Source organism: Heterodontus francisci, chromosome 24 (assembly GCF_036365525.1).
Source record: "Heterodontus francisci isolate sHetFra1 chromosome 24, sHetFra1.hap1, whole genome shotgun sequence".
Classification (NCBI taxonomy): domain Eukaryota; kingdom Metazoa; phylum Chordata; class Chondrichthyes; order Heterodontiformes; family Heterodontidae; genus Heterodontus; species Heterodontus francisci.
The window spans coordinates 52,547,806-52,572,215 of NC_090394.1; the positions used below are offsets into that span (position 1 = coordinate 52,547,806).

The 24,410-nt window shown below is 44.8% G+C and overlaps 1 protein-coding gene across 1 annotated transcript in view; it reads left to right on the plus strand.

Moving 5' to 3' along the window:
- The window catches only part of clec19a (C-type lectin domain containing 19A), an 81,828-nt gene that overhangs the window by 54,762 nt on the left and 2,656 nt on the right, over window positions 1–24,410 (plus strand). The window contains exon 4 of the mRNA XM_068056771.1: window positions 3,111–3,243. Within this exon, the coding sequence (XP_067912872.1) occupies window positions 3,111–3,243 (133 nt within the window). The remainder of the gene's footprint in view (window positions 1–3,110; window positions 3,244–24,410) is intronic.

Sequence of the window (24,410 nt, forward strand, 5' to 3'; positions counted from 1 at the left end):
TCTGCTAGCTTCCCCCCGCTGGAAAAATGACATGGCGATGGGAAGATGTCGGGCACCCCCCTGCGCCTTTGTGCACCATTTTGCCACCCTTCCCACCACCCAGCCCGTCCCCAAAGGGTTGATAAAATTCAGCTGCTGGTTGCAGCTGGGCAAAGCTGGTTGCCTGAACAAAACTATTGATGTTTACAATCAGTAACCACAAAGTTCAGAAAATTACCACATGTGGGTGTGGATGAGGCATATTAAATATCTGAGCTTGATTTTGCCCTCAATAGAGGTTAGACATAATCAATTTCTGTTTCAAAGCATCTTTAATTCTAATCAAAGACCAGTCACTGTCAGCCAAGATGACACCAGCTGTTGTTTTGAAATAGGCCCAGTTTCCATTTTGAAAATGTGATGGTTAAAAATATAGGTAAAACCAAAAATGCACTTTTTTGTTCATTATCATCTCTTACATCCCACATCACTGTAATCATGATGGAATCCATTCGATATATTCATCAGATGGGTGAACTGAATATCAGAATGCTCTAGTGATTTTATTAGCACAGATAGTACATCCATTAGGTCATCCACTTGCAAATTTTATGTTGCAATCAATTTCCTCCATCACTTCCATACTGGAAAGGATGGACTCCAAACTCTGTGCAAAGCCCTGCGCCAAGTTGGAGCAGGACTCCTCTCTGCTCCTTGACAGTGACAAGAGGCTGTGTGGCAGGCCTGTCAATGTACCAAACATCTCTGTGCACATTGCCATCAGCATTCTTCTGGACATTGCTAAATCAAAATCCTCATCTGAGTCCACTGCAGCAGAGCTCATCTGCAACCTTACCCTCTGGTGTTCTGGCACATGTGCTATTCTTTCCCCCTGGCCTGACTGCAGCCTACTTGTACCAGGTGACTTACCACCTACAGATCCCACCTCTACACTACCCTCTTAACATACGCATAGTATCTGAGCTTGTGGCTGCGAGTTTCAGATCAAGTGATGGTGCTTCTTCATCAGACGTCTGCTCTTGCCTGCGCCCTTCATGGTTAGGCTGGCCAGGTGGAAGGTCTTGGGTATCTGAAAGCAGAAATACAGAAGGGAGGGGTTGAGTGAGGAAGTGGTGGGTTGGGGTGGAAAACAAGAGGTCTATGCTCACAATGGCTGCAGCGTGCACTTCATGGCAGATAGCAGGATGAGGGAGAAGTGAAATTTGAGAAGGTGCATATGGCAGGAATGTACCATCATCCTGAATGTTCTTGGTGATGCCATATGCAATGGCTTCAGTCACTGCTGACCCTATAATGTGGCGCACCATCTCCTCCAGAGGGGTCAGAAGATGCAGGCGGACTTGGCCCCTGCCGGATCTCTGCTACTCCTTCCTGTTATGTGTGATCTTGTCCTCAAAGAGAAAGGGAAGAGTGTCAGTGAGTGTGTTGCAATATGTTTGCGGGATGTGCCTGTATGCTGGAAGTATGTTGAAGCTACAAGATGTGGGTGTGAGGCTTGCAGCATTGGTAAGTGTGTGAGGGCGAGGTGCAGCATCTGAATGTTAGACATGAGTCCTGACTGCTAGAGATTGCAGATGGATGAGTGACAGGGGTGTGGTGCATTGACCAGTGTGTAGGTTGGTGGTGCAGTGGGTAGGCGATGTCATGTGAAGATGCATTCACTCACCTTGCTCACATGTGTGCGGTCATTGAACTTTTTGCAGCACTGCAGCCAGGTCCTTGGAGCCAGACTCCTGGAATTCATCTCTGTGGCGACCTCTGCCATTCCCTTCCCAGGGTATGCCTTGAGAGCCTCCTGGCCTCCTGCAAAAACATGACCTCTCAACTCTGTCCTATCTCCTGGACTAAGGCCTCCAGCACCACATCAGAAAACCTGGGAGCCCTCTCTTTGGCCTATTGCTCCCTCGGTAGTATTATTCCTTCCCTCAAAGCCTTTTATGCACTGACCCACGAGCTGCTGCAGCCTGAATGCACCTGCGCTTTAAGAGGAGCAAGCTGCCTTTAAGAAGGGCTGGCTAGCTGTAAATCGTGCTAGCCCTGCACGCACCTAGGCCCCCTGCTGAGCATGCAGCCAGCCAGCAGCGTGTCTCACATTGGACTGCATGCCACAATCAGTGAGATGAGCAGGCAGCACCATGTTTGCATGTTGCCTGCCTCACCTTGACTGAGTGCGGGGTAATCGCGCTTGCGATCCCTGTGCCTGCTAATGGCGGAATCAAACTTTTAGCCCAAAGCTTTCTGTATCATTAAATAGGACTGATTTCCAATTTGTGATGATCCATTCATTATTTAATTTTAATGTGAGATCTTTATTGTGTTATTTGGACTGGTTTAAGTTAGCTTCCTAAGTTAAATTCTTAGGATTTTTAGAAGTGCGGTTGATTAGCTAACCATCAATATGTTGCTTCTCTATAATGCTGTTAGAACAATTAAAGGTAATTCTCTTCAAAATAGAGAACCTACTGAGAAAGTAATACTCAGTGTTGTGGTTTCAGAGTATTGTACTGTGTATTAGCATAGCAACTTAAAATAAGAAGCTAAAGAAATTGGGACCAAAAGTCTGCTGGGTTGGGAAGCACCTCATGCCATAAATGCTGAGATATGGTCAAATTTTGTGGCATTACGAGAGTTCTCTCTATGACTCCTGAATCCCACCAGAAAGATGATTTTCTGCCATCGCAGCCCTTTAGTGTGGGGCCTTAGTATAAAATATTGTTTCCCTGCATTACTTGGGGCCCCAGGCTACATGGTAGGTTAGCCCACTTCCTCTAGGGAAATGGGTGCTATGTCTGCTTTCACTGGACGTACAGGCTGCCAAGGATACCCCAGAGTCCTGTAAGGCTGGTGCCACAAGAACCCTCGGTGTTGGGAGTACCTGACTCCAGTGCGTCCTAGTCTTGCAAGGGGCACACAGAGGTTATGTACCTTAAAAGATCCGATAGGATGGCCAGTGTAAAACTAGGACCCATTATAACTGGGTCCTGACCTAATTTGGGAGTGCACCAAAAGGACTGTGGATTCTCTGCCCTGTTATTTTTTAGACAGTGGTTTATTGTGTAGCCAAGTCAATGAATGAAGGTCTTCAAAATGCTTTTCAAAATTCTTGGCAGGAAGGGGATTTTGAGTGGACCGATGGGACAACATATGACTATAATTATTGGGATGGCAACCAACCTGATGATGGGATCCAGTTAATACAGGAAGAGGAGGACTGTGTGCAGATATGGTTCCGGCAGAACAGTGGTATGATGTTTTAAAATATATAAACCATCTAGGATATGCATTTCTGTAAGATAATATCAAATAAAAAGTGTTTTTCCTGGGAAATTAATTATGGACCATTTAGGAGATGCTTTTAAAAGTGGTAAAAATGGTGACGTTACAAGACAAATTGCCCTGTTCTCCAGATTTAAGAAAAGTAATTTAATCATTATTAATGAAGGGAAACAAGGTTACTTTAACATCTAAAAGTAAAGTAATGCAGATGCTAGAAATCTGAAATAAATAAAGGAAAATACTGGAAATGCTCATCATGTCAAGCAAAATCTACGGAGAGACGAACAAAGGTAAATTGATAGTTTATATAAGTTGATAGGTAAATTGGCCATTGTAAATTGCCCCTAGTGTAGGTAGGTGATAGGGAATATGGGATTACTGCAGGGTTAGTATAAATGGGCGGTTGTTGGTCGGCACAAACTCGGTGGGCTGAAGGGCCTGTTTCAGTGCTGTATCTCTAAATAAAAATAAAAATAAATAATGTTTCAGGTCAATGACTTTTTGTCAGAACATGAATTATTCCCTTCATATATATTTTTGTTGTGGGATCCCGTTACCTGCATATAGTTTTAATGTTAATCACACATGCCTCCCTTGTTTATAGATAATTCATTATATTGCAGTTTTCTTTTTCCATGCCATAAACAATTTTTGAAACTAATGTTCCTACATGTAATTTTTGGATGCCATTCTGTTTTAAGATATTCTACACAATAGATGGAAAATCATGGTTAGTGCATCCATGAGTTTCCAATAAGTTGTTGTTGCATGTGAGACTGCACAACTGGCGTAGGGTCTTGGGACATTGTGCCTGTAAAGTCAGCCTCACTAATGGAAGTAGCAACTGCAGAACTTGGTAAGCCATTCAATACTGTTATGGACAGGTGAGAGATGATAGGGATGGTTACCCTTTCTCACCTTTCCACTGACTGAAGACACTTTTTTTTTTAGAAAGGTGTTTTTAACCCCCAAGTACTTTAATTGTCAAGAAAAGACAAATGACAAGTTTTCTCGTAAATTTAAGAGAAAGATAAATATTTATTACACAACACCTGAAATATATGCAACAGCACACACACTCACACTCATACAGATCCACGCACACTCAAGAAAAGATACAGATCATAAAGTAAGCATGCGTTAGGTCTGATGATTTAAGAGTCCTCTGTTAAACTTGCTTTTCCCTGGGATGAAGACTTGAAACTGTGCAGGTAATCTTTTCCCTTGTTCAGTGAAGAAAGACTTGAGAGGTTTAGGAAGATGGATGCACTGTTGCAGACTACTCTTGTTATATTCCAGCCAAAGGTCAATGGCTGTAGGCTGTGTCCTTGTTCTTCGATTGTTTAGATGCCTTTATCTGCCCAGAATATACCTTTATTAAAGCTCCTTATCAGAAACCTAGGGCTGGATTTTGTAGTCCTCCTGCCGGGAGCAGCGGTGGACGCGGAACATGGCAGCCGTCACTCACGGGACCTGCACCGCCGCACCACTGTGATTACGCAGCCACTTTACATATTGACGGTGGCCACCCCAACCCCCACCCCCCCTACCCACACGCCCCATCATGCAGCGGGGGGCGGCCTTGGCGGTGCTGTTCACGGTGTCACCTGTTGAGGGAGCAGCTGCTGGCGCTATTTTTAAAAGGCTGTCAGCCCAGCAAACAGTGCACCATAATACAGAGTTCGCCCCTGCCCCCACCCCCCTCATACTCATCAGAGTGCAGAGTTCACCCCTTCCCCACCTCGGTGGCACCATCTTTCCCTGGATGGGAAAGTGAAGGCGTGTGAATGCCGCATGTTGAACTGAAGATCGGGAACTGAAGGTAAGGTCGCTGCGGTTTGCATTTTAAGTCATGCCAATATGTAATTTAACTATGCTAACTTGGGTCCCATCACAGAGCAGTGGAAGGGCCTCCATGGAGCTTCCCTGCTGCTGGGAAGATTGGGCTCAGCAATCCCAGCGACAGGTTCCGTGGCAGCAGCTGCCGCTGCAATTCTCTGTCCCCCTCCTCCGCCATGGAACCCGACGTCGGGCTGGGGACAAAATCCAGTCCCTAGTATCTGTCATGTGACCATAGTGTCTCTTTCCAGTGTCCTCATAAATGGTTTCTGATGGTGAGGCCATTGTTAGACAATGGAGTCCGGGTGCCATTCATCCCTATCTCACCTTGATAAAGTAGGGCTGTTCGCACCCATTCTTTGGAATTTGAGTTTGAAGTCAAAATGTCTGCAACAATACTGTTAAACCAATCAGTTGGAGAGAAGCAGTCATTGCAACAGAAAAGGTCTTTTGCATTTTAATGATTTCTCAGGGATATATCCAGAAAGGTCATTTGTACTTTTATGACCTTTCCAAGACTTGTCCAGAATGAAAATTAGCTCAGGGTTCTTGTAGTTCTACATGCAATGTCAGGAAAGGAAGGTCACATGACCTCTTACTCCATTTTGTTTACATGTAAAGTGTCCATTTCAGGTTTACTTCATAAGTTCATTTTATAGTTCATAAGTTTGGATTGCGTGGGCATGACAGTATCCTCTAAGTAGCACACTGTCAACACAGTATGAGATAATTTCCTCATTTATAAATGAGTATTAAAGTTCACCCATTTGTATTTGTAAGTTGTACCTATTCATCACAGAGGTTGGTTTATCTGGGCTTTCCCCATGGGGGGGTGGTGGTTGTGGAGAGGTGGGGAGGAGTCAAACATCATGTGGGGTGGTGTCAGCACAGTCGTCCGACGTCATCATGCTAGGTCCAGATTTTACCAGTGGCAGTCTGCAAATCAAATGTGAATGGCACGCACTTTAGGAAAAATGGCAATTAAGAGGTAGTTAAGGTACTTAAAGATGTAACTGAGTGGTATTTTACGGGCCCATTTGAATTTTCTGGTGAGTGCATGGGGGCCACGGGATGTCAGGGCCCCGGCAGATATAACAGGATGGAAACAGGGCAGCAGCTGGGGTCAGTGCTGCTTTCGGCAGCTCTGGGGTGAGACAACGTGCCTTCACAGGAAGGCTGGGGCAACATGGTCAGGGCTATTTGCATTGAGGTGGGGGAGATCAAGTACCAGGAGTTTGTGGTCAAGCCTCCATCGTGTCATCTGGCTGCTGGCATGTGGGTGCATTGAGAGGAAGGGGGCTGAGAGGGGGTTGGTTGGGGTGTTTGTAGGAAGCACATGGCAGAGTGGCCTTCAGACCAGCAATGTCCACCTGTCATGGGCATTGTCCACTCAGGAGGCGGGTTCTATAGCGAGGAGTAAAATCTAGGAGGGAGGGAGGTGCAGCCACAGGGATCTGGACAGCAGCAATCTCATGGACACCTGCAGGGGCAATGCCAGGATATGGAAGTGGCAGAAGGCCACAGAGGGGACCACGAGCAGGCACCAGTGCCTGTAGCAAGTGTGTACAGACAGAGGATGAGCTACCTGCAGAAGTCGGAGCGGCAGTGTCATCAAAGACTGTGCCTCTCCCTGCTGGCCTTCGCTATGCCTGCCTCACTGACCGCTTGGCCTTCTCACAAGGCTGCACTGCTGGCAGGAGGTCTTGAGGGGCTGACCGAAGCAGGTCTGAAGCAGGCCTTTAAAAAGGGTGCCAGCACGTCCATCGACATCAGCTGGCAATGCAGCTGCCACCTCAGTTCCCACCTCCCACTGCTGAATGGTCACCCGCCCCCCAAACACCTGCCCCTGTTAATTGGCCGGCCAGCACGAGATCGGGGATTGGTGGGGGAATGTCAGCACCATCCTCTTCCAGCCCTGTCTTCTCCTCCTCACCGATTCACACAAAATCTCGGCCTAAATGTCAATATGGTGCAGAAATCGGAAAAAGGGAAAGAAGAAGGAGTTAGTCATGAAGAGATTTAGGCTGAAATGAGAGAAGGTAGGTGTGGGACACCTCTGAGAACCCTTCAGTTCCTATTATACACAAATGACCTGGATTTATAGTCGCAGTTTGAGGTAATATAATTTGCAGTACACCAAGCGGGACTATGAACTCAGAGGATGCAGCTAAGATATTACAAAGGGAGCTTGTCAGATTTTACACCTGGGTGATCAATGGCAAATACAGTTCAATTTGGACAAATCCAAGGTACCACATATTGAAGATATGAGGCACATGTGCTCATCAGTGGAATAGAACCTGTCATGGGGGAATTTGAAAAAGACATAAGGTTGTACACTGACTTATTGCTCACCATGTTGAACCAGTGTGAGACGGCACCAAAGAAATCAACATTGTGTTCAGATATGCTGCCAAATAAGCTGGGTTCAAATCTCTAGAAATCACCCTGGGCCACTAGAGTACTCCGGTCAGGCTGCACCAGGAATATTACATACAATTCTGGCTGCTATCACAAAAGGAGGCCATTCAGATCTTAAAAATAGTGCAGAGGATAGCAACGCATGTCAGAGGATTGAACTGTAAGTAACGAGTAGATCAGTTGGAGCTTTTCAGTCTCAAAAGGAGACATCTCAGAGATGATTTTGTAGAGATAAAGACAATACTTAATGGGATGGAGGAAGTAAAATCCAAATAATACTCTCAGATATATCAGGGCAGCAAGACTGAATCATATTTATTAAGGATTGTGAAGCCAAGGCAGGTAGATGGAGTTAAGACGCAGATCAGCCATGAATGGTGGTATAAGCTTGAGGTGCTGAATGTCCTACTCCTGTTTCTACGTCCCTATATACCTGTTGCTATGTTTCTATGGTTGTGAGGAGTGAAATTAGGACAGATTTTACTGAATATTTCATTGAATTGGCAAATGATTTGCCAGGGTAGGTGGTTGCAGCGAGGATGTTAAATTGATTGAAGAAACAGCTGGAGGCAGAAATCAGGCTTGGTATTCTGGACAGCTTATGTCAAATGGGCTAAGGGGCCTTTGTGGTTCAAACCATTGTTGTAATCTTGTGTTCTTGTGGCTGTAAATGCATTTGGAAAAGTGGCTGGCATTTCCTGCTTCTTCAGTCTTTAACCTACACTTTTCTACCCATTAAAATGAGTGAATGGAAACTTCCTGGCCAGTGAGTGCAGAAGTCAAAAACCCTGCCAATAGCTTAAGGCACTCCAAAGTTACACATTGAAAACCGTAGTTATGTACTCACACAGATATAATGGAGCGAAGATGTCCCAATGAAGGTAGAACCTCTTAAAAAGCTGCTCCTAGGACATTTGTATTGTGCATAAATGATGGTATCTGAAAATGAATGCAAAATAACAAGAGTCTTGCTGAATTCACCCTCCTCTAATTAGTCTGGGATAAAGGGGTCTTAATATATTCAAGTCCCTGACAGCCAGAGATGGCAAAAACACTGCTCTAAGAAGGCTAGAGAAAGGTGCAGATCAGCTGGAATATACAGAATTGATATTCCTGCTTTGCAGTCTCTGTGCTATCAGACTGAATACAACAGTTCTACAGCTCATTACTTTCAAAGTCTTGAGTGAATTGAAGAAGTACTTTCATGTACTTTTAAATGTTTTTCTTCCAATTTCACAGATAATCATGCAGGAACCAGAGCAACATAGTTACTGTCACATTTTCATTAAGCACCAGAACATAATACAGCATTTTGAGATTTGCAGTGTGTGCGGCAGAAGGAAATACTGACAGAATGATTTTAACCCTCCCAACTTGAAAGAGTGGAATGGAATTAAATTTGGTCCTTCGGTGTTGTGCAGCACCATATTAGGAAGGGCAGGGGAAATGGGGACTGAAGAGGGATAGAAAGCGCAGAGGGTAGGTATCTTCCAAACTGGTTGATCCTGATCAGAGCTCCTGTATTGGGATGTTTAATCACTCTGCATTCCATTAAAAAGGTTATTGAACATGTGAATCATATAGAAAGGTCTCTTGACTTCATTTCTTTTGTACTTGAAAGGATGATTATCTACCATACAATGGATTAGTACCAATTGCAATGGCAATCAGAATTACTTAGAGACCATAGAATAAATTGATGAAGGATTACAGGCATCTGTCAGAGAGATCGTGGAACCTTATCAAAGCATTCTCCTCTATCCTCTAGCAATGGGTGAGAATCCTGAGGAGATGCCCTCCAGCAGTGGCATGTGTCTGCAGGCCAGTAACACCTGAGTGACAGAGGCATTAGTGTCAGTTCTGCGTCAGTACCACGTCTTGTACGAGTGTTTTCCTAGGGGCAGCTCTGGAAGCAAGGGCACCCCAGCAGCTAAAGCCATAGTACCATATTGGCACTGATGAAGCTACAAAGGAATGTAACACGCTAGCCAGAAGGTATGCTGAATCACATGTAGAATAGTGGACACCAACTTCTGGCACTTCATCTAAATCATGTTGTTCTGATCGCAGGACTTTGTAATATGATTATGTTTTAAAAACTTTGATTTTTAAAAATTTAAGATGGAGTCCAGGAAGTCAGGTGACCTCACATCCACTCTGCTAAAGGACAAGACATAAATCTGGGTTACCAAGACAACAGAGAACACAGATCAGAGATCCTTTTTGGAAAAAGAAAAGAGACTAAAGGGGTAACACCTGAAGAACAATGGGTTTCACCCTCCCAGACTTTTGGGTCGTAAACAACAGGTCAATGATTCTGAAGATGCAAACGTACCAAGCAGCTGTTAATACCTGGGAACAATAGAAGGCCCAGGTGGCTTTGTGAAACCAGACTTCTACACTTTGCATATTGGAACAGGACAATAAGCTATTAACTTTTCATTTCAGATAAATTTAACAGATTTTCTGAAGGCAGATAGACAGTGAGAGAGGAAACTAGCAGTGGTGACCAAGAGAGAGAGAGAGAGGGGACATCTGCTCTAGGAAGCCTGATACAGCAAAAGGCTGCAAAGATATGAGCCTGTTTTGAAAGTTGAAGCTTGCAGAGAAGTAGAAGACCAAAGCATCACCAGGAATCCTCTTATTCATGGATGTCTAGCTTGGAAGTCCTCACAGAAGTGTTATAATAAAAGTCATCAAATGTGAAATCTTGTTGTGTAATTCTTTAAATCGGTCTGGGGTGCATATCTCGTAGTTTAACGGTAATGATCTCACTGAGGTCGAAATACATGTCCACAGATACCGTAGCCCTGCAATTGTGAGACTCTAATCCTAGCATGGACTCTCACTCAGTGATCTGGTGTGAAGGTCAATGTGCCCGATTCATAACACACTTGAATATCCATATAGATGGCTTGCAAATTGGGAGCATCACGAATCAAGCACAGTAATCTCCATGTGCATTCTCTAATATGTAGTATTACCATGTTGAGGTGTATATCTATGCATAAGAGCATGAGTCACAGTTACTGGCAAGCAGACTAGGAAAATCCATTGAATAGAGGTTTAGTGCAGTTAAAGATCAGAAGCACTCAGATACTACATACACAGAAAGTGCATTTAAACATTACCCTGCAGAGTAAAGATCAATACACATCACTTTCATTATGAGATGCTTTCAGTCAATTCACTGATTAGAAAATTGAGTTGAACACTTTTAAAGGGAGAATATGCAGCTCATAGGATGAAGAACAAAAAAGGACTTTTTTCTGATGTAAATGGTTAAACCAAACAGTTGATTAATATTTCAGTCATTTGCAGTCCGCGAAAAAAAGCAGATTATGAAACGTCCCCACAACCTGAAGTTCCTGATGTTCTTCAGCTCCTTCCTCCTGATCTTCCTGCTCTTCTTGCTGTCTGTACACACCTCCATTGTGAGACCATTCCTGGTGGCAATGTTTTGAGAGGATTTGAATCATTTCCAACCAGCAATTCACAGTAACAATAGCTTCTGTGCAACCTTGCGTAATATTATATTTGAAGTAGATCTTGATTGTGTTCGGCAGTGTGAATTGGGTGAAAGTGAGTTAGCAGCTGCTTTTACATCTCTCCTGATTTTTCATTTCCATTGACTTCTATTGACCATTTTACATTATCGCAAAAAGTCAAGATTTACCCCTTTATGTATGAAAAGATTACACTTTGATTTGGAGGGAGTGGGGGCTGACTTATAGAAATGGTCCTTGATGCTGAGTACGAGAAAAATATCTAGATAACCATAAAGAATATTTTCATTAAAAGAACAAAAGAGGGATTTCGTAAAAATATGCTAATGTATTCCTCACTAATATCACAGAGTGAGGAGATATATCTCTTGGACTTGATATTCAGCTGCAGCTCAATTGAAGCTGGTTAGATCTGATAATATGGGTCAAGTGTTGCCTAGGGGACTATGATGCCAATATAACCCATGTAGGACAGCAGAAAACAAGTCAGAAATGGCAGTGAGATTATCACTGGCATCTCAGCAAAAGGAGTCGCACTGCTTGTGATTGTGTGGCTGAGACTTGGACAGCTTCGTCTCTGTTTGAAAGCCCTGAATAGATGCAAGTAATTTTGAATTCCTGTGATAGTATAAAACAAGTGATATCTGACCAGCCGGCCATTATGCATCTCCCCCATTGATTTCATTGGAAAATCAGGAGAGATGTATAACAGGCAGTTGCTCTTGATATCATCCATTTTACAATTGCCCGAAGTCAAAATTACCCCCACTGTTTCCCATTTCAAATTAATTCATCCATGAGGAAAGTTCCAACTGTTTCTTTTCAACAGGTTTTAACAACATTTCACACATTGCCAAGCTGTTAACAAGCCTTTGACATGTTTCTTTTTCTCTCTCTGCTTTCATTATTTGCTCTCAGCATTTTACGCATGGGGAAATTACATCCTTACAAAAATAAAGCATTTCCCAGCAAATATGTAAAAATTGTCAGTATCCACACCAGTTTACTTCATTTCAGTAATTACAGCATTAGATGATGCAGCTTTGCCTAATGAACCTATAATTACTGAGAATGTACAGCACAGAAACAGGCCATTTGGCCCAACAAGTTTGTGGTGGTACTTATACTCCACAAGTCTCCTCCCATTCCATTTATCTTATCTCAGCCTTTCAGGATATCTCTCTATTCCTTTTTCTCTCATGTACTCAGCCAATTTCCTTTCAAAAACATCAAAACTATTGGCGTCAATGACTTGCTGTGGCAGGGGATCCACATTCCAGCCACTCTCTGAGTAAAGAAATTTCTCCTTATTTCCTTATTGGTTTTATTAGTAACTATCTTGTATTTATGGACCCTAGTTTTGGATTCTCCCACAAATGGAAACATTCTATCCACTTCAACCCTGCTTATTCATAATTTTAAAGACCTCTATCAGGTCACCTCTATGTCTTCTTGTTTCCAAAGAAAAATGCCCCAACCTGTTCAATCTTTCCAGATAAATGTAATCTCTCAGTTCTGTTGTCATCATTGTAAATCTTTTTTGCACTTTCTCCAGATTTTCTCTTTATTTTTATGGGTATGGAAACCAGAACTGTGCACAGTAATCTAAATGAGGTCTGAACAGGGTCCTATGCAAGTTTAACATAACTTTACTACTTTTGAATTCTATTCCCTGAGAAGTAAATCCCAATGTTTTGTTAGCATTCTTAATTGATTTGCTTTTAATAATTTGTTCATCTGTATCCCTATATCCCTTTGCTCTTCTACCCCATTTTCTAACTGGTAGATGATATGTAGGTGATGATAATAAACCACTTAAGATGCTTTGATTTATGCTACTCAATAAGACAGGAAGGCTCAACTAGCTGTCCACCTGTCCAGACACTTGTTTAAAATATTCTATGAAACATTTTACTATTTCTTTTTATATTTCTTGATAATTTGATTTCCTAATTTTTCTTTGCCTTCCTGATGGTTGTGTTTTAACTTCTCCTCTACGTTCTTCATATTCCCTTTTGTCCTCCTCTCCTTTAGTATCTAAATACTTCTTATATGCCTTTTTCTTTAGATTCAATTTCCTCTTTAGATCTTTATCCATCCACAGTGCTTCTTAGTAAGCTTGCTTGTTTTTGGCTTTTATTGGAACGCATTTCTCTTGAACTCTATTGATTACCCACTTAAAGATCTCCCACTGGTTTTCTGTCTCTTTGTTTTTCAAAATTGTCTCCCCATTTACCTTCTTTAGTTCCATCCTCATTTCCTCATAATTTGTTCTTTTCCAATCTATTACCATAGCATTTTTCCTACTTATGTCATTCTCAATCCTAATTTGGAGTCTTACTATATTGTGATCACAGTTACTAAGACGCTCTCCTACTTCTACACTTACTTCTCCCATCTGTTCTGGTTCATTACCCATTACAAGATCCACCTGTGATTCTTTCCTTGTGGTCTTCTTATGTACTGAGAGTGAAAGGAGTCCTGTGTACACTGTCAAACTCAATTCCCTTTCGCCCTTTTGCTACTTCTTCCTGCCAGCTTATTTAGGGGTAGCTAAAATCTCCCATGGTTATTATTCTATGCTTGCTACTCACTTCATGGATTTTCCAACACATTTCTCCCTCCAGTTCTCTTCCATATTTTGACTATAGTATACCCCTATTAAGCTGATGAATCCCTTATCTTTCAACTCATCCATATGGATTCTATATTTATCTTACTGCTTGTTACATTCTTTTTCTACTGCCACTATGCTATCTCTAACTAGTACAGATACTGCATCCTACTTCCTTCCCTTTCCTTGCTGTAATATATTCTGCAATATTTAGTTGCCAATCTTGTTCTCTGGATAGCCATGTATCAGTCATCCCTAATATATGCAGATCTTCTGTACAAACTATTGCCTCCAATTTTTACATTTTGTTTTGTATATTAAGTATATTACTGTATGAACAGTATAAATTCTTTTTATTTATTATTCCTCTCTCTGCTTTTAGTAGTTACATTACCTTCATACTCTATGGGGTAATTTTAAACCCTAAGTTTATCCTTACAAAAAGAAAGCATTTCCCAGCAAATATGTAAAAATTGTCAGTATCCACACCAGTTTACTTCATTTCAGTAATTACAGCATGAGATGATGCAGCTTTGCCTAATGAACCTATAATTACTGAGAATGTACAGCACAGAAACAGGCCATTTGGCCCAACAAGTTTGTGGTGGTACTTATACTCCACAAGTCTCCTCCCATTCCATTTACCTTATCTCAGCCTTTCAGGATATCTCTCTATTCTTTTTTCTCTCATGTACTCAGCCAGTTTCCTTTCAAAAACATCAAAACTATTGGCCTTAATAGTAGGTTTGGGTCAAGTCGGATATTAAGATTTCAAGAATCTCAAGCTCAACCCCAACTCACTTCCAACCCACCCACTCCCAGTTTTAACGGAGGCGGGACAAGACGTGTGCAACCAACCCGCACCCAGATGACAGTATGTTCATTTAACTATAATAATGAGGCTGTGTGCCTCATATTTTACCTATCTTCCAGGTTTAACTCTAGCCAGCCAGGTTTCCTGAGTCTCGGGAAATCAGGCAGCTAAAGGACGAATTTGTGGAAAAGGTAAGTGCTTTTCTAGCACTGCTAGTGGGCTAAGAGAGCAAAAGTAGTTCCTCCCAATCCATCAAACTATCTTTTTCAATGCCCATCATCATTTGAAGTCAAAACTCCACATGGTTCGAAAACAAAACTGTTTCCGGCTCTCAAAACCCGCCCCAGCAAATATCAGGGCCTATGACTTTATCCGATCTCTGGACGTTCATGGTATCCTTATTCCTTCCTTTAGTTTGTCCTTTACTCACTTTCTCTGATGCTTTTATTGTTAGATTTCTGTAATTTCTAGCAGTTCCCTCCCACCATATAATTGCGTCGCCTCCCCCTCCCACCATATTATTAGTTTAAAGTCTAATTTACAGCCCTAATTATCCTTTTGGTTGCAGCCCAGTTCAGGTCCAGCCCATCCCAACAGTACAGCTCCTTCCTGTACCAGAACTGTGCCAGTATGCCATGAAATGGAGCTGCCTCCTTTCCACATCACTCATTTAACCACGTGTTGATTTTGTTTGACCTTATTTCAATTTGCACCTGGCTTGGATAATCCCAAGTTTATTACCCGTGAGATCCTGCTTTTCGATTTAGCTCCTAACTCCTGATGCTCCCTTAGTAAGACCTCTTCCCTAATCAATCTTATGTCGTTGGTTCCAAAGTGGACCCCGACAACGGGATCAACCCCCTCCCTGTCCAGATTCTTTTCTGTCATTTTGAGATGTCCCTTACCTTGAAACCCTTCAGGCCTCTGGATCCTCACAACAACAACAACTTATATTTATATAGCACCTTTAACATAATAAAATGTCCCAAGGTGCTTTACACAAGTATTATGAAACGAAGTATGTCACCGAGCCACAAAAAGAGATATTGACCAGAATTGTACGCCCCGCCCCCTCCCAAAGAGCAGGATGGTTGCGAGTTGGGGTGGGGTGGGGGGGCATAGAATGGATTGGGAGGCTCGGGGGGCCCTTCTTGACCTGCTACTGCCTCCGCCACCACTTTACGCAGAGCGGTGGCAGCGTAAAATGGCCCGCCCGCCCCAGGCCAGTTAACGCCCACTTAAGGGCTTCCGCTCGTGTCCATGGGGATTTTACCCTTTGGTGGCGGGTGGCCCAGGCCCGAGAAAATCCACCTGTTAAAAGTAGGTGACTTTCCAACAGCCTGCGTGGGGGACTGAAGGAGGGCTGCCCCCGATGCCCCAACCACCCCCAAGGCCCAACACCACCCACCCCCCAGGCCCCCAATCAACCACCCTTGCCTCACTGGGGTCCAACTGATTGCCCCCGCCGAGGCATCAAAAACGAATCCGTTCTCCGGGGCTCCCTGACATCTTCCATCTTCAGTCCTAGCAGTGGCCACCGCACCCTGTGGTGCTGCTGGGACAGAGAGCTGCTGCCTACTGATTGGCCGGCAGCTCCATTAGGCAGGACTTCCTGCCTCAATGAGGTGGAAGATCCGCCTCAGACCAATTAAAGACCTGGGGACCGCAAAATGCAGTCGGACCCCAGGCCAGGCGGAGGCGGGTTCGCCACCAATTTTTCAGTCGGTGGACGGCTCCCCTCCGCCGAGGGTGAAATCCGGCCAATAGGTCAGATGTCCAAAAGCTTGGTTAAAGAGGTAGGTTTTCAGGAATGTCTGAAAGGAGAAAAGCAAGGTGGAGAGGTGTCAGGAGGGTATTCCAGAGCTTGGGGCCGAGGCAACTAAAGGAGTGGCCACCAATGGTGGAGCAATTAAAATTAGGGATGCACAAGAGGTCAGAATTAGAGGAACGCAGATATTTTGGACTGCAAAAATACTATCTATCCCCCTAATTACAGAATCCTCAATTCTTACATCCTTACTATTCTGCATCTTGTCCCCTTGTAGATTCTTGGTTGGCATTTTGGCTGTCTTTCCCATAGTCTTTCTCCTTCTCCTCACAGGAAGTGAGTACTTTGCACCTGTTTGATGGGGCAGCGTCTCCTGGACCTCCTTCATTACCTCTCCTATATTCCCCTTACTCGACTGAGTGGTAGTCACACTCTCCCCTTCCTGTACCTGTGATTTCCTCTGGTATGTAATGGTGCACCACCACCTGCAAGTTCCCCTCCAAGTCACACACCATCCTGACTTGGAGATATATTATCATTCCATCATCGTCACTGGGTCAAAATCCTGGAACTCACTGCCTAATAGCACTGTGGGAGCAGCTTCACCTCATGAAGTGCAGTGGTTCAACAAGGCGGCTCACCACCACCTTGTCGAGGGCAATAAATGCTGGCCTTTCCAGCACCACCCACATCTCATGAACAAATAAAACAAACTCTGAAGCAAATTATCCAGTAATTCCTCCTCCTCTCTTATGTATTGAAGTATCTGAAGCTCGGATTCCAGCTCAACAGCTCTGGGTTGGAGTGTCTCAAGGCATTTCTTGCAGTTTATTACAAGTCCATATCACCCTTGTGATCTCTCAAGAAAACTTGCTGATAGTAAAAGATGAGGAGCCTGTACTTTAAAACTAAGTACTACTAACTGGGTAGCAAATGACATAAATACATCTGAGCTCAGCAACAGCGCTAGAGAATACAAATGCAAAACTATGGGGCCAAAAATGTAGGGCCCATTTTATAGAGTGCTGATATATCTCTAGCGGGAGTGTGGCTGAAGAATATCAAATTAGGCTGGGACACTATTACATGTGTCCCGGCCTTTTCCTGGGAGTCTCCATGTGGCCTTGTATAGAGCAAAGCCTTTGCCTGCCCAAATAAGACCAGCAGTGTGGAGAGAGGTGTGGCTAGTGTTACAACCGTGGCGGGAAAAACGCACTGTCAATTCAGTTCCATCACTGCATAGGTTGCAGCATATTATTTAAAGTTTTTCCCCAACCGGAAAACAGCCAAATTAAACACACTAGTAACCCCCAGAATAAAATAGACCAAACCAGGTATCTTTAGACAACAACAAATTAACTATTTATTAAAACTAAATCATAAACACTATTAAGATAAACCTATGTCTAAAGACCTTATAACTTCTTATTTTAATCTAACTTGCCATTCACACACAATCACTCAAAAATAACAGTAGTTAACCAGTTTCAAAATTGTTTTTTAAAGATTAGCTGTTTCTTAAGAATAAGTAAACAAGTAAATCTCTGTGGGTTACGTTCCTGATGAATGAGGTATTCTAATGTGGAAATTATCAAAGGCCACTTGAAGTCTTCACTTGGATTTGATGAAGCAGTCTGTGTTTGATAGGCATTCAAACTCTTCGGCTGCAACAGGCATCAACAGTTCCTTCAGCAATACCAAGTGGTCTCTTAAAAGGGTTCCTTCCTTTTTAGGCAATTAATTTGGCTTGTAGCTCCTTGTAGAATTTTTGCTGTGAGAGCATAAACAGCTCCTTTCTCTTCAGTAAGCTTTACTGGTGAGTCTGGTTTCAGCTGGATTTTGCCAGCTTTACACACAGTTAAGTGGAAACATTATACTATGTGACCTCTCTCTCCTGCTGTTGTCTAGGTAACAAAATGCAGCTGCTGGCACACTATTCCTTAGAAATTCCAGAACTCTCTCTCCCTTAAAGGTGCACTCTTTTTAACAGAGTCTTAATGGGACACGCTGTTTTAATCCGAGGAGAAAAAAGATACAAGTCCGTGACACTAGGGACAAGGGCTCCCAGACCAGGGGTTCCTGAGTGCCCAATTTGGTGGAAGAAAAGTAATATGTGCCTGTCCGATGGTGGATGTGAGGCCTATCTTGGAGGTCTAAGCCTGAGACTTTTTCTAGGTGCATTTTCTTTGGCCTCTTCACATAGGGGGCTAATGGGTGTGGCCACACTCCCTCAATGGCACTGTGCATCATAGCTTGCCTTGGAGCAAGCAGGCAATAAGATTCAGCTATAGTGGCATGGAGGCCCGCTCTTCATATTTTAAATTATGTGAACTCCCCCGACTCCACAAACTTTGGCAAGGCCAGCACCGGAGGCCACAGTTGGGCTTATCTTAGTAGTCTCCTGTGACGGTCCAGTAGCTGAATAGCTACAAATGAAATCAGGACCCAGATCCAGCCAGTGAGATCAGGTACAGATCCTGCTGTGGTCAGGGACCATTTGGTCCACTGTTCAAGGAAGTAATGGAGAACCTGCAGAGTATCCTGTTGCAATGTGGAGCAACGTACCCTCTAATTTTTTGTTTTGTAGTGTTTAGGCGATTTGTTTAAGTGCGCAGGGCCTTTAAATTTTTTTTACACGGTCACACACACACAAAAACTTAAAGGGGTCAACTTATGTGCGGCCTGTGCGGCATCTTTCGGGTTTGTTACGCAGCTGCTTAGAGGGCGTATTGGAATGGAGGTATAGAGGGACTGAACAACATGGTGAAAAGTAGATGGTGGTATAAAGCGATGAAGGACATTGGAAGAGTCATGGATATAGGTAGGTAGAGTTTGGACAAGGTGGGGGGGGGAAGGATAAGGGCTAGATAACTGGAAATATGTTTGGTTGTTTCCACAGACTTGTATTGTTTGCATAGTGCTATCTTGAACATATTATTTTCATTTTTCTAGAAAGTCATTAATTGCACAACATTCAGGTGGTAAAGCATTCCATGGCAACATGGACTGTGTCAGAATAGTCCTATTATAATGGGCATTAGTGAGCTAAGCTACCCTGAAAAATCTGTAAGATGTTGTTGCCTGTTGCAGCCATTGGCCTGGTGTTTTCAGTAAGTGTAAATGGAAGTCCAGGCACCAGTACTGGCACTATCCTGATTAAAGACTGAAACATGACACATTTTATTTGTATTGCAGTCCCAGCAGGTTGTACTGAACTTTTCACATTTAACTGCTGCCAGACACTGCCAACAACATTACAAAAGTGTTATAGGAACATAGGAACAGGAGTAGCCCCTCGAAACTGTTTAGCCATCCAGTGAGATCATGGCTGATCTGTGACCTAGTTCCACATACTCGCCTTTGCCCTACTTCTTTTAATGCCTATGGTTAAGAAAAAATCTATCAATCTCAGATTTAAAATTAGCAATTGATCTAGCATCAATTGCCATTTATGGAAGAGAGTTCCAAACTTCTAGCACTCTTTGCAGGGTATTTTATGTAGGCAATGGCAGACTTGGCCACTGAATGAAAAGCCGTGAGAGTTTCACGTCGCCTCTTTGTGGGAAGGCCCGCCGCGTTATGTGCCAGTCAGGCACTTAGGTGGCCAACAGCAGGACTTTCCCGGGAATTTGGACCCTGGGGAAGGAGGACCTGCCTGCTGAGAGCTGCCAACCAATCAGAGGCCAGCAGCTCTTCTACTGAGCAGCATTACCGCGGAGGTGGTGGCTGCTGCCGGTAATGCACCCATTTGTGGCCTAGGATCGCCGAGGGACACAGGCCACGGTGAGTCATGCCGGGAGGGCTTTCGCAGGGTGGGGTTCACAGGGGAGGGGATTGTAGGAGGGTCAGCAGCAAGGGCAGGGGTGGCTCTAAGTGAGCCCCCCCCCTTACTGATGCCAGGTCCCTTGACCGGGCACTGTGTCTTTGAACCGGCACCCCCCAGTCCCCACCCCCAGGAACCTACAAGCAACCTGCCCGGGTTTGCAGGTCGTGCTCCCCATGTGGCAACAGGCCCACCCACCCCTGGGATAATACCAGCGTAGGTGGGATGATGACCTTAATTGGGCATTAATTACTCACTTAAGGACCTCAATTGGCAGGGGTGGGAGTGCAGGAAGGCTGTCCACAGGGTGGAGGTGAGAAGGCGGTGGGGTCCCCATCATTCTGCCCAATTCAATTCTCTTCCCGCCTCTGAAATGGCTGAGCAAGTCACTCAGTTATCAAGGGCAATTAAGGGTTGGGCAACAATTGCTGGCTTTGCCAGTGACACCCACGTCCCATGAAAGAATTTAAAAATTTGTAAGTAGAGCATAGCTACCCAACCCGAACCCGACGGGACCCAATGAAATGTGTTGGGTTCGGGTCGGGTCGGGTCTCTCTTCCGGGTCCAAAATTTGGGCTCGGGTCGGGTTGGGCTGGACATGGACAGAGATCAAGACAAACAGAAATCAGAGGTGAGAAGAGTGGGGTGGGGGGGGGGGGGGTGGGGCGGGAGGTGGGGGTGAGGTGGCAGAGGGGAAAGAAACAGCTACAAGTTCCGACATAAAGCACCCGAGTGAAATTAACACAACCCCTTACACTCTGAAATCTATCAAGTCAGTAAGTACAGAAACATCAGCTGAGCTCTTGCTTTAATCTATACTTGGCCCAAGGATTTAAAATTATCTGGAAATAGGAACATTAAACTTCCCAACCTGAGATCTCCGCAGAGATTTTTTTTTTGTTAATGACATCGGAACTTGATACAGTTCAGAAGCTTGTTTGTTACATTGCATGATTTCCTGAAGTGGATACTTTTTTTCCCTCGAGTGGTCAGGGTCGCGGTGCCTTCACCTGTTCGAAATCAGTGCTTGTTTTTTTTAAACTTTATGATGTTAATTGAACATGGGTACATCAACAACTGTACTCAATCATTGATCTAAAGCCTGGCTACCTGACCAAACCTGAATACATGTGTTGGGTTCGGGTCTGGTTGGGCATTTAAAAAAAATTAAAAGACTCGGGCTCGGGTCGGGTTCGAGTTGGCTGTTGTCGGGTTGGGCCCGGGTCGGGTTTTAATTTTATACCCGAGCTAGGCTTTAATTGGAAGTTTGTCATGCAATTTTTTTCCATTATGCTGCACCAGCCACAACTGATGTCCAAGAATTTAAGTTGGCACCCAAGGTTACTATGTTAGCATTTAAATTTGAAAACTCAGCAAGCCTGAGCAATTGATTGTGTAGGCCAGGTTGGTAACTTTGAATGTTGAAGAACATGGTATTATGTTTTATGAACAGTTCGGAGGCCAACAGCAACACACCGGCTAGACGGAGGCTGGGAAATCCACTAAAGTCGTGTTACTGACCACCCCCGTCAAAAGCCAAAAGATTACCTGGTGGCGAGGGTGCTGTTTCTTGGAGATGTTCCCTTATTCTGCTATAGCGCAAAACCCAGCCTGGTGTGTCTCTCGGTTGCTGCAATGTAACTAAGAGTGGTATTAACAGGCTGAAGTAATGCTAAAGCTTTACAAATCATTGGCAATATTCACCAAGTCAGGCAACATCTGTGGAGAGAAAAACAGAGTTAATGGGCTGGATCCATAAGCCCGACAAATGGCGGCCTGCACCAAAGAGCTGCCGCAATTCCAAGCGCAGTGGCACATTTAAATAGCCGGGGCAGGCCACGCCCTCCAATCACGTGGAGGGGGCAGGCTGGTCTTCCCCAGCAACGGCATCAGCTGCCAATTTTAAAGGGCCGTCAGCCCTACCGGCAAATTTAAAGATGGGTTAAATTAAATAAAATAAATACATCTCTTTTGCCCCTCTCCCACCCCCCTCCCCCCAAAAACAATTAATTTATTTGCCCTTTCCCCCCGCAAAGCACTTACCTTTACCATCTGACCTTCCCTCCCCCGCAACTGCACAAACTTTAACCTACAACCCTTCCCACCGTCCCCTATACCCATGACATTAATTTGATCCCATTGCCCCCCCCCTCCCCCGCACTGAGAAACTTACCTCCTCCCCCCCTCCCCACCAGTGTTGCGACTTGTTTCACTGGATGGGGATCTGAAGGCACGGCAGTGCTGGCCGCTGGGGTGAAGATCGGGCAGGCCCTCAAGATCACGGGTGAGTTTTTGTAAATGTATTAATTTTCTTAATTTGAATATGCTTATTGTGGTCCCGTCGCCGAGTGGCGGGGGGCCGCCACGAGGCCTCGCTGCTGCCCGCAATATCGAGCCGGGCCTTGTTGGCATCGAGGCCCGTACTGGGCTTCAACCGAGGACATCTTCATGAGCGACCACACCCCACCCCCCCCACCCCACCACAGATCCCAACGTTGAGTGCTCTATAGAATCCAGCCCAATGTTTCAGGTTGATGATCTTTCACCAGAACAGATACTGCCTGACCTGCTGAGTATTTACAGCATTTTCTGTTTTTATTTCAGATTTGCAGTATCCACAGTATTTTGCTTTTCTATAGAAATCGTTGGTTAGGCTGCAACTAGAATGGGCAATTTATCCTAGCTCACTGGGTAGGACACTGACTTTACACTCTGCCTGATATTGGGAAAGGTGTAAACCAGCTTCGCACCCAATCCCATCAGCTTCTCGACAGGCAGGTTAGGTTAAAATTGCCCCCAGTGTCCAGTTTTGGTGCCCTGCGTTAGAAAGGATGCAAAGGCCATGGAGAGGTGATTCACTAAGATAAAGCCAAGAATGAGTGGTCTTAGTTTGGAGAAAGGACTAGAGAAACTATGACAGTTTTCAATAGGTTGATAAAATATGGAAGTATTCAAAATCCTCACAGGGTTGTGATATTTAAAAACTTGGCCCCAATATTTAGGAGAAGGCAGAGAATGAGTAGGGGATGGGATGTGGGGTGTGATTTAGTGGCACCTGTAAAAACAGGTTTCACTCAGGTCCTGCCAAATTTAACCTGATTACCATTTTTGGAATTCATTTCCTGGCTACAGCCAGCCAGATTGAGAGGCTGGCTGGCTGTCAGACTAGGCCTGCAGCACCAGGCCGCAGCATGCAGTGTAGAGGAGGGAAGGAGAGATCTTGAGTCTGAGTGACATCGATGGGGGAGGGGGTGGTGGAGGGGCCTGGAGAGATTAAAGTCTGTGTGGGGCTACATCAACAGGGGAGGATCAGAAAAATCAAAGGTTGGGGTGGGGGGGTCAATGATGGTGTGGGGGCCTGGAAAAATCAGAGGTCTGGGTGGGGGTACTTCGATGTTGGAGGCTCAGAGAGATTGGAGGCCAAGGTGGGGATGTCAGTGAGGGGGGGTGTGGCAAGAGATCAGGAACGGAGAGAAGCTGTTGGGGGTGAGGGGAGAAATGCTTGGGAGGCCCATGGAGGTGATCATGGTGGTGAGGAGTCTGGGGGGTGGATGTGAAGGAGATCGTAAGCTGGGGCTGGAGTTTGTTCCCAGCCCGACGTTGGGTTTCGCGGTGGGGGGGCCGGAGAATTGGAGCGGCAGTGGCCGCCATGCAGCCTGACGCTGGGACTGCTGGACCTGACCTTCCTGGCGGCAGTGAGGCTCTGTGGCATCACCTGTGCCGCTCTGTGACGGGACGTTACTTTAAACATGTAAACTATCTCTGCATAAATTTAAATGTAATTCGCTGTGATCTAACCTTCAGTTCCCAATCTTGAGCTCATCGTGCGGCACTCACACGACTTCACTTTCCCGTCCATGAGAAGCTGGCACCACCGAGGCGGGGAAGGGGTCAACTCTGAATTATGTTGAACTGTTTGCAGGGCTGGCAGCCTTTTAAAAATGACACTGGCAGCTGCATCAGGTGACATCGTGAACGGCATTACCAATGCCGTCCCTGCCACATGATTGGGGCGGGGGAGGGGGATGGGCAGTCACCGTCAATATGTTAAGTGGCCGCCCGGCGTATAATCGCGGCGGTGCAGGTCCCTGGCAGGGCAGCTGCCATTTTCTGCACCTGCCGCTGACAACAAACTCCAGCCCCTGGTGTGGGCATGGACGTGGGCTGAGAGATCGGGCCAGCAAGAAATTGGGTTGAATCTCTGTGCATTCAGACCTGAGTAGGCTCACTTTCCAGTAGAAGTTGCTATGACATACATGATGTCTCCTGTGGGTGCATTGAAGTGATCATGTGGTGCAAAATTTGAGGGTACTGGTGACCCTCAGTGTCACTGGTAGTGAATTCCACCT